A 10,837-nucleotide genomic window follows, 5' to 3' on the forward strand; every position below is an offset into this window, starting at 1 on the left:
CCAGGTCCTATTCATAATGTCTTCCACTTTATGTCCTTCTGTTTAGAAGAAGACGTGGGACACGTAAAGGACGCCTCACACACCAGCAAGTCATTGCTGACAAGTCGAAACCCACACAAGGTAGTTTTATCTCGCTGCTTTGCTCACGTTATAGAAAAATCTATCTGATGCCATGCAAAGAGGAAGAACAGATGTATGCAACTTCAACACCCTTGTATAGCAATTGAATTTAATATGATGCGTGATAGACCTGGACAGTGAAATATATATTTCTTCCTTTGGGGTTAAATACATGCAACCATGATTCCTTATGACCAAGCTGTACACTTCTTGCCTTCTGCCATACATGACAAGGACTAACTTTACATGTCGTCATTCTCTTATACAGTAATGTTGTTTTTTTTTCCTTCAGTGGAAGACATCGGGATGTACATGAATGTCGGATTTGATGAAGACGAGAAACCAGCGTTGTCTTCAAAGAATACATCAGCTAAACAAACAACTGTTCGTAGCCAGGATAAACCACAAGGTGATTTTGCTGTGGACGATGTGTATACGATGGTGATCAAGGATACAGGTAAAAATGAAATAGATCATCATGACCTCGAGAGAGTAGAGGAGGAGGAAGACTATGACGTCTCTGCCCATGCTGTACAGGTTGAGGACACACCAGACAGAAACTACTACAACCTGGACGATGCTGGACTTGGTCACGTGATTCCCGTCTCAGAGTTCCAGACAAGAGTGGAAGAAATGACACCAGCAAGGGCAGAAGAGGAATTTAGGGTAAACTCTAAGTGTCGTACTCAAAGAAAACTGCACATACAACTACAAAGACATTATGTAGACTACAACAAACTGCTTCACACTGAACCCGATCTACACCAGCATCCAACCATGCACTGTTGCATACATGTAGGATATACCTTTGTGACTCAAGTATTAGGGCATACATGTACATACTCATGCATATGGATATTCTGATCGTGTGCCAAGGGTTAAAGGGAGTTCAGCAGCTCGTGTTCAGTCCCTCGTGACCTGTCGCTCGATGCATGTGAAACAGTCTGTCGCTCAATAACACTAAACCTCCCACCATAGTGACCCACTCCGCTGCACTCATCGAGCAAGTATCCCGTTTTACAGAGGTTCTGCTATAATACTTCTATTATACCTCCATGTCAGAATGAAGAGATCTTATTGGTCCACGTCATCTTGATAAAATACTATGTATCCCGCCTGCAAGGGAAATACATTTCTGAGAGGGACAGTTAAATCCCTTATGCCCCGCCACGAAGAAAACAGGCTGCACGTTGATTTCTCAGCGGGAGGACAAATCCCTTATACCCTGCTTAGAAGTAGAGCACAAGTTAGCCTCAGAGCAATCGAACAGGTCTTTTCTATCAATTTTCATGTTGTTTTAATTCTTTCACAATAGCAGATTAACACATGTCGGTTAGATAAATTCACTGTAGCAGTACGGGGTACACGGGGTTTCATGCGTTTCTGACGCGGGACGCATAAAACCCTATGTTTTCCTCGCGATCATGCTACCACTTGTAGTATTATACAAATGGTAGAAACAATGATATGACAAACCTGGAAAATGACTAGCTTGTCATCATGAAATCGAGTCAGTTGTACTGCAAACAGGTCCTTTAGTTTACAAATAACACCAATGCGCTAGACTATTAGCTAAGACTAACACAGTTCACTTAATACTGACACATCTTGTAAAACAACACTGGTTTGCATTGCCCAGCTAGATACTATGAGTATTTACAAAACAAAACGAGCATACATATGTTCTTTTACAGCTTCACAAAAAAATGCAAATAATATATAATTCTACTCACGTACAAACGATCGTTATTGTAGCAAATCAGCTCATCCTTGTTTTCTGAAGGTTGACTGCGTCTGTCAACAAGATCTTTATAGACATGATTCAGCATGCACCAAGCACATGTAGATCCTGTAACCCCTCAATTTTCCATGGTTGACTGAATCAGCGAATCAACCGACACTCACATCTAAGCACACACCAGGCACTTACACTTAGTGTTTGGATCTGACCTCCAGATCTAAGTTTGGATAACGGAGCATGTAACTTGGCTATCGACGATAATTATGAAGAATTAGTGATTTGCTCTATAGTTAGCCTTGTGTGTATGTGGCACGTTTCCTTTGTTTGCTATTTTCAGCGACTTCCTAATGGTTTCACCCACTCCTATGACGAATCTCAACAACCCAGAAACAAAGGAAAGAACAGGTTCAGAGGCTATTACCCATGTGAGTACACCATGTAGAAGTGAGTGATGATGTTAACTCTAAGGTCCATTTTAGTCAGCTGGGCTTCAACATCTGATGTCAACTCTAAATCCACCATGTATTCGTTACTGCAATGTGTTGCCAGATAACTACAACCGCGTGGTGCTGTGCGACGTCAGTGACGACAGAGACAACGACTACATCAACGCCAGCTACGTCAGTGTGAGTTGAGCAACAGCTGTCAATCAAACACGGAATGCAATCTGAGCAGTATTTCATTTATTCTTGCTACGACAGATAACATGTACTTGTGAAACGTTCAGGTTTAAAATTGGAAGCATGTGCGTACTCCTTGACACACTGAGTTTATGGGGACAGCCTTGTAGTTGACCCCTTGAGACATATGCTTGTCGTAAAAAGCGACGACATGGATCGAGTGGTTAACCTTCGGTTACTTAATTTCGTCTATTGATGCTCATTATATCAATCACTAGATTATCTGGACTCGATGATCTACAGATAGCAGTCATACGGCAGGAGTACTGCCGGGTGGGTCGTTAAACAACAAACAGTTAACTAACAACCAATCACTGTATGAAACAGCTTCCTTGTGTTGTGTGGCTCTAATTGACGTAAAGGCAGTTTTATGTTCTATTTGTTCCAGTATTGACGTTTATATTACATTATTGATACAATGGTTTGTATGTTGCTAATGATATTTGGAACTTCTCTCCAGGGATATAAAGCAGAAAAGCGTTACATAGCGGCACAAGGTAAGGCTCACACAGGGAAAAAAATGACAGCATGAACGAAATAGTCCACATACACAGGGCATGAACTTACGAGAACCAACAGTGGTATATGTGTGGACAGTTATTTTTATCCTTTTATTTGATCGTGAGTGTATATAACTTTCAAATATAAAACTCCAGGATTATTTGGTGAACTAGAACCACGTATTGTGATTACTACTGTGGAATAATAGTTACATTTTTTACATTATATTTCTATTTCTGGATACCTCTTCATGAACATAATGTTATATTCATATTCTTATGAGGCCCCTACAGACCGGAAGTAGTGGAGGATTTCTGGAGGATGATCTACCAGGAGGAATGTACCACAGTTGTCATGGTGACGGAACTTGTAGAGGCAGGGAAGGTAATGATTTCATCTTATAAAGCATCTTCCACACGTTTCCTCACCCAAAATGTAAATGTTCAGCAGTGACTGGATAATAATCTTGAAAGAAAATACCGATGAAGTTCCAGGTTCAGATGGCGAACTCGAGGGACTCAAATCAATACAGGGTCAGTGATATCAAATAGAAAATCCGATCTCACACACACAATGACAATAGTCTGTATACAGAGGGTTCCTTTTGTAAAGGCTGTACCAGTGTTGTTTAAGATAAAATTCAACTTGTAGTATTTCATGTTGCTTTTATTTATAATTCCGTTTCACTTGAACTAAGATATTAATCCTACTTGACATGTTTGAGTCTTGCAACATTCACAGATGAAGTGCCTCCAGTACTGGCCAGAACAAGGAACTCTCACTTACGGTGACATCTCAGTTACCAAGGAGACAGAAACACAACTAGCAAACTACACAGTCACAGAATTGTCTGTTTACAATGAAAAGGTATGTTTTCTCCCAATAATTAAAAGTCTTTACGAAAATGGTACTCTTCGAAGATATACATATTTGTAGTTGTTTTTGATAAAAGGTTTCTGGAATCTCATTGATAATTTACACTTATTCATTCCATATTACTATAAAATGCATTTAATTCTTCAGGAAGGCAAGATACACCATGTTCACCACTTTTACTTCACAAGTTGGCCGGACCATGGTGTACCCGACACTTCCGCCTTGCTGGAGTTTATGTCGAGGGTCAAGGTCACTACAAGACGTCAAACACAGCCTATCATAGTTCACTGCAGGTTAGAGTTCAATGGTTTGGATCTCAGCATATGATCTGGATTCTCAACTGATGTTTATGAAACATGTTGTTTCTATGTTCATTCACTGTGTCTGTTACCTTTCCTATATATACCGTGCCACTTTTTTTTGATACATAGAAACATGTGTTCCGAAAGACAGTATATTACATATGTTGTATATGCAAAGAATTGATGCGAATATATCGGTGCATATAAAGTTTGCAGTATGAATGAGGAATTTTGTGTTGTATACATCAGTTGTTCCTCTTCTGCTGTATAAGTGAGGTATGGCATGACATGTTTTTTAGTTGTTGTTCTTCTCTAGCGCCGGTGTAGGCCGGACTGGTACGTACATCGCTATAGAGAGTCTCGTGGATCAGGCAGCGGTAGAGTGCTCTGTAGACGTCGTCAGTTTCGTCTCTAACATGCGAGGCCAGAGGAAGAACATGATACAGACTAAAGTGAGTACCCGACCAACACGCTGTGTCACACATATGCTGTATATACTGGTCTCCTGGCATCATGTTGTCATTGTCTCAGACCAGGAGCAGTACCTGTTCTTGTACCAGGCCGTGGCTGTGTCACATATATGCTATATATCCTGGTCTCCTGGCATCATGTTGTCATTGTCTCACACCAGGAGCAGTACCTGTCCCTGTACCAGGCCGTGGCTGTGTCACACATATGCTATATATCCTGGTCTCCTGGCATTATGTTGTCATTGTCTCATCAGGAGCAGTACCTGTTCCTGTACCAGGCCGTGGCTGTGTCACACATGTGCTATATATCCTGGTCTCCTGGCATCATGTTGTCATTGTCTCACACCAGGAGCAGTACCTGTTCTTGTACCAGGCCGTGGCTGTGGCGGTGTCCGAGGGGGACACATCATTTGACTCTGCCGTCATCCTACAGATAGACCTCAGTCATGTGTCTGCAGTTACCATGGGTAACAAATCTGTACAGGAACACCTTGAGGTAGGTGCACCACATAGTATGTAACCCTATGAAGGTTCTAAAGAGACATGAATGATATAAACTTTGAATTATTTGTACCAAAGCTATCAGCGTGATGGCTGTATACGTGATAAATAATCATTTTCAATATTTTTTTATGAAAATGTTTTTACTTTTATTGCAGGCTTTGGAAAATGAATCTGAAAGTAAGTCTTACCTCACACTGTTGTTTTCTTTTTCACGCCACACATCCTAAAACTGCACTTACTTTTAACAAACATGAGGACTTTGGCTCAACATATTTGCAGCTACTTTGTAGTGAACTTACTATTTTCAGGAGGTCTTACAGGAGATCCTATTACCATAGTAGCGGTAAGTGTGATACTTTATATATAAATAGCTCGACATAATTCCCCTAAAGTGATGGTGAAACATAGTTAGCTTTCACCCACTGATTCGCAGCTCAGATGTGTCAACACTCACATTTAAAACATAAATCATTTTTTCTTCCATCATGTGAAGTAAGTTACCATAGGTTACCCTTATATAACATTGTTGATAAAATACCTCTTCACATTGTCTGTAAAGGTTTAGTGGATGTCATACAAAGTTAACACGTGTAATATATTACATCTTATTGCAGTCGTACACATCAAGGAAGGGATTCTTCCTAGTAACGTCACACCCAGACAAAGAGGAAGTGTGGAATCAGGTGTATACTAGCGACTCTCGCACCTTGATAACATGGGCTTCAGATCAACTGGTAAGTATATTTCTTAAATAGTTTGGGAAATATGTTGAAAAAAGCCATATGTAGATACCATGCTAACATTAACTTGCTTCCAATGACTTTTCTTCTTCACAAACGCCAGCAGTTACTTATGTTACGTGTCAGTATATCTCAGTGGATTCTCAAATGAACATCCTGAAAATGCAACACCGATTTCTTTGCAGATCCACCTCCCGTCAACTGACAGTACTGTCTCTTCATCGAGGCTGACAGCAAGCATTCACACATCTGAAGTTATATCAAATGATGTTATCCTCAACACTATTGATCTTACAGTAAATGTAAGGCCGGTGCTTTTTCTGAATTGAAATGAAAATATGATTATTATGGATCTCAATACAACGAATGTAAAACAGTCAAAAGAAAAGAAAACATAAGTCAAAGCAGTCATCAATGTTGCCAAATGTGACGTGACGATGTACATACTGATGAACTAAAAGATCAACTGCTGAGGGGAACATTCAGTTCATAAACTTTATGCAAGAAGCATAGTGTGGTTGTTTCCAGAGTGATAACTTCACTGTTGCCTGCCAGGTCTAGCAGGTCGATGGCAAATGATGCCTATATAGACACGTTTTTGTCTGTTGAAGGTTAATCTATGTGTAAGGACATGATATTCATGCCACGATGAGCCAACTTTATGTGAGCTATTCACTAATCTCAGCCTGGTGCGTTGTTATGACTATTCTCGTTTAATCTGTGATTGGCAGCGAGGCTGAGTTTTAAATTCGCAGGATGTAATGAAGGCACAAGGCTTTGGACATTCATTATCATTATCCTATGCCCAACTGTGTTAGAGTAATATATAGGTATTGACGTGTTATGTTAGTAACATGAGGATGGCATAGATTTATCAAAACACTGTACACATCGACATGAGCAGTTCACAGGGAATTGCAGCAAATGCCACATTTTGCATTGCACAAATGTAATAACGTATCCTAGCAGAAATGATGTTCGGAAACGTTTAGGTAAAAGAGCGTATCAAAGTATCTGTGACCGACACAGCATCAAACATCTGCATGGCTCGAAAGTTAACTTCTGAAAACTCTCACTGGTTTGAAACATGTAAAATACATTTTCTTTAATAACACTGATGTGATGGTACAATGTGTGAAGCCCATTTCTTGTGTATGCCGCCGTGATATTGCTGAAATATTGTTAACCGACTATTTTATGTAATATGCTTTCTGTGTACCTATTGTTTTGATAAACAATTGTATTTTAGGATGATGTCAGCACACCCATACAACACTATCATTTGACCGGAAGTGCACGTGACCCAAGTGTTACTCTGTTGGTTGACAGCTTACTGACATGGACGAGTGACCCACAACGAGGCTCATGCACATTGGTTTCAGAGTAAGAAGATTTTCTTCTCATATTTCCATTTTGCCACCTAAAACACCACCTACTGTAACTATATAAGACTATTGATCATCTTAAGTTCTATTTGTCCAACTTGTAAATCTGACTAAACTGACTGTAGCTCTAAATGTGAACATTATCGGTGTCTGAAGGAAGGTAGATGGTTCTGATAACCATGATATGTATTTGAATGACATAAATCTGATTTGATAGTCGTTACACACCGTAACAATATATTTCTCCATTATATAAAGTCATCCTTTACAAATTGTCGTTGTGTAACGTGTAACGTCACAAACACCAAAATGGCGAATCACATTGAGCTCCAATAAGAATCTTTAACATTCAACTATATCCACAGGGAGGTGCATGCATCAAAACGACAAAGTGATTAGCTCAGTGTTGCACTTCATTTGTCCTGATATCAACGACCATGTCTCATTTCAATCCTGTAAATACTCTGTTTTGTGTCCATATTTTCTTTTGTGTACATTTTAGTGAGAATGGCCTTTTTACTGCAGCTCCGTGAGCTTGTCTCAGCTTCTCGCACCTGTTTTGTATGTGTTTGTGAATGAGTACTGAAACTTTACCGCAGGTCTGTGAGCGAGGCTAGGCTGCTGGTCCTCCTGGTGAATATCGCCAGCAGACTGAAGGACGACGGCAGGGTGGACGTCATCAGCAACTTGCGACGTCTACAGTCAAGTCTCGGTGGACCTCCATTCTCCCAGGTAGGACAGTTACAACAGTTTAACCATTTGTCCTTGATATCTGGAATGCAAGTACAGGTGACTTTAGAACGATAAATCATGGAGATCCAACACATCCTTGATTATTGCGTATAATTTTGAAGTATGAATTCGTACGACACCAACTGTTTTCGGTTAATATTGAGAAATCTGTCCACTTGCTAATGTGTGACAGCCTGTAGTTCTATCGTGTTGGCTTCACTTCCAGGATGATGTCCGCCTGTGTCTGGAGTTCGCTCAAGGACGACTGGAATCTCTTGGACTTTATGCCAACATGTAAAGCATTTGCTTACTTACAGTAGGAATGTGCAATAGCATTCTGATTAATGTATCTGAGGTTTCCGCAATACAGCTAATGCAAGTGGACATCGTGTTTGTTAACAGACTAAAATATATTTGCAATTAGCTGCAAATGACAATACAAAAGTATGTTTTCCTGAAGGTTTACGACAAAAGTAAGAAGTATACAGGATATCAAATACATGTATTAACGTCTTTTCAATGATCATTTTGTTGTACATATACCATTTTCTAAATTGTATGAATTATGAAGCTTTCAGCACTGGTTTCACAAAAAATACTTTGTATTGAACTTTAACCAACTACGAACTTGTCTTTCATTCGTTTCCATTAATTGTATTTCAACTGAATTACAAGACTGGGTATTATAATGATGTTAAAACCATGTGCACTGTTTTTTCTTCAGCATGGCATAATGGTATCCATACACACGTTTACATGTAGGGTGTATTTAACTCATAAGGCGACTGGCTTCTAAAGTCAATTCTTTACATTTTTTTGTGACTGATGTTTCTTTTCAAACATTGAACCTCGAAGCTAGTTGAAATGACAAATTATAGTGTCTCGAAATGGATTTAATATCATTAGATCTAAAAAGGAAGCCATAAATATGACATACAACCAAAGTATGCCACAACAATCTAAAATTGTAATTACAGACGGAAAATAAATAAAAAAGGGGAATTGAACACATAATGCGAGACATGGGAATAGTTGTTGTTAATCAACAATATCTATCTATCACATCCAGTAGTAATGATCCCTTTTGTAACCTGGTGTAAGTAGAGTACAGAGATATAACGAATTAGGTAGTCCACATTCACGTCACTTCTTTTAGGTGAATAAATTAACAAGGTGCTCCTTTGTAGTAATATATCGACGTTACACGCATTACTATGTTTATGCACATACAATTATCTTCATCTGTTACATAAAAAACAGCAATAAATATAGCCTAGATGCATGTAAAAACAGTCACCAGCATTGTGTCAAAATATGTATTACTGATGATGTGATCATGTTGTGTTATCAAATGTTGAAATAATATATTTTCATGTTTAGTCACGCAGTTTATATGCCTTCCTGTAAATGCTGCAGTTCAGTTTCTCATAGTATACTGACATCTGATTGTAATATACTAAAACATTGCAAGAGTGAATCTAATGAAATCTTTCGCAACACTAGTATTGCATACAGTGCTAGACTATTTGTTTTGCTTTTCTTTTTATTATCGAAGTTGTGCTGAGGAATCCTAAACTGTAACGCCGACAAAGTGTAAATAAAGAAAAAAAAGACAGTTTTCTGTTGTTTATTATGACTCCAAATTGAATAGCCAGTCCAAGAGGTATTGATTCCGTTTTTTCATTGAGGAGAGAGATATCACCAGAAAACTGGGTCTTATATTATAATACGTGAAGGCTGCAAAGAAAGTTATTATCACACAAATAATATATCTCCAAACCAGATCCAATCCATCAAGTGCCCACTTTGATACAAGCGTTTCGGAAGACATATTTCCTTTCCTATCAGACCGCCTCCGTGGTCTAATGGTAGAGCGTCCGCCCGCAGAGCGGAAGGTCCGGGGTTGGATCCCCGGCGGCGTCATACCAAAAGACGTTAAAAGATGGTACTTGTTGTTACCCTGTCTGGCGCTCGGCATTAAGGGGCTAAAACAAGGACTGGTCGGCTCGGAGTCAGTATACTGTGTCTGAGTGGGGTATTCATGTTAAATTGCGGCATGGTATCTCAGTGTGCTGGCACTATAAATCGGCATCGGTCCGGACTAGTACAAGCAGCCACACACACACACATACACGTGCATGCACGTCGCTATATAAGTACAATAATTTTTGACGCGACGTTAAAACCCATTTCACCTCACCTCCTTTCCTATCAAAGTGTATGTCACCAGGTGATGAAATATATTTTGAAGCATAAAGCAGATCCAATGTATAAATATGGATACGATGAGAACCTGCATACACATGTTAGGACATCGCGAATCTATACTTACATGAATACATATGAAGAACCTATTTGCACATATCCAACCATAGAGAACCGGTAGGGACACATATAACATTGAACACAAACAAACTATTATTTACATGGATGTGCATGAAGAATATATAGAGGATTCATCACGAGTGTTTTTTTAATATGGGAAATATCAACCGAGTCTTAGTTAATCGGTATTTGGCGAGCCTTTGGCGAGGCAAATAACGATTAACGGGACGAGGTTGATATTTCCCATATTAAAAAACACGAGTGATGAATTCTATTTATCATTTTCACATTTTTGCTTCCCAATTAAGGAATAATTGCATTAAACATTAACATCAGCAACTTGTCGAAATCTTATGTATAGATCGTGCGTAGTGATACATGTTTTCCATAGCCGTGTAAACCAAAATAAACAACCTCTTAACTCCTTTATGACATATTCCTTCGCTGAGAAAAAAAGTGCC

General features: G+C 39.2%; 1 protein-coding gene across 2 annotated transcripts in view; it reads left to right on the forward strand.

Annotated features, from left to right (window-relative positions):
• Positions 1-9,667, forward strand: part of LOC124147605 (receptor-type tyrosine-protein phosphatase epsilon-like) — an 88,015-nt gene extending 78,348 nt beyond the window's left edge. The window contains exons 10-26 of one of the 2 annotated variants that reach the window (XM_048400593.1): positions 47-120; positions 413-786; positions 2,199-2,286; positions 2,411-2,487; positions 3,002-3,038; positions 3,326-3,426; positions 3,784-3,909; positions 4,066-4,211; positions 4,537-4,672; positions 5,040-5,186; positions 5,350-5,371; positions 5,503-5,537; positions 5,809-5,928; positions 6,120-6,236; positions 7,184-7,317; positions 7,919-8,051; positions 8,278-9,667. In XM_048400593.1, coding sequence (XP_048256550.1) covers positions 47-120; positions 413-786; positions 2,199-2,286; positions 2,411-2,487; positions 3,002-3,038; positions 3,326-3,426; positions 3,784-3,909; positions 4,066-4,211; positions 4,537-4,672; positions 5,040-5,186; positions 5,350-5,371; positions 5,503-5,537; positions 5,809-5,928; positions 6,120-6,236; positions 7,184-7,317; positions 7,919-8,051; positions 8,278-8,349 — 1,939 coding nt within the window. In that variant the 3' untranslated portion in view covers positions 8,350-9,667. Of the gene's footprint in view, positions 1-46; positions 121-412; positions 787-2,198; positions 2,287-2,410; positions 2,488-3,001; positions 3,039-3,325; positions 3,427-3,783; positions 3,910-4,065; positions 4,212-4,536; positions 4,673-5,039; positions 5,187-5,349; positions 5,372-5,484; positions 5,538-5,808; positions 5,929-6,119; positions 6,237-7,183; positions 7,318-7,918; positions 8,052-8,277 lie in introns of both variants that reach the window. The other variant, XM_048400594.1, reaches the window with a different exon arrangement.
• The last annotated feature ends 1,170 nt before the right edge of the window (positions 9,668-10,837 follow it).

The sequence above is a fragment of the Haliotis rufescens genome, unplaced genomic scaffold, assembly GCF_023055435.1.
Source record: "Haliotis rufescens isolate VD_foot unplaced genomic scaffold, xgHalRufe1.0.p SCAF_2, whole genome shotgun sequence".
NCBI classification, from domain to species: domain Eukaryota; kingdom Metazoa; phylum Mollusca; class Gastropoda; order Lepetellida; family Haliotidae; genus Haliotis; species Haliotis rufescens.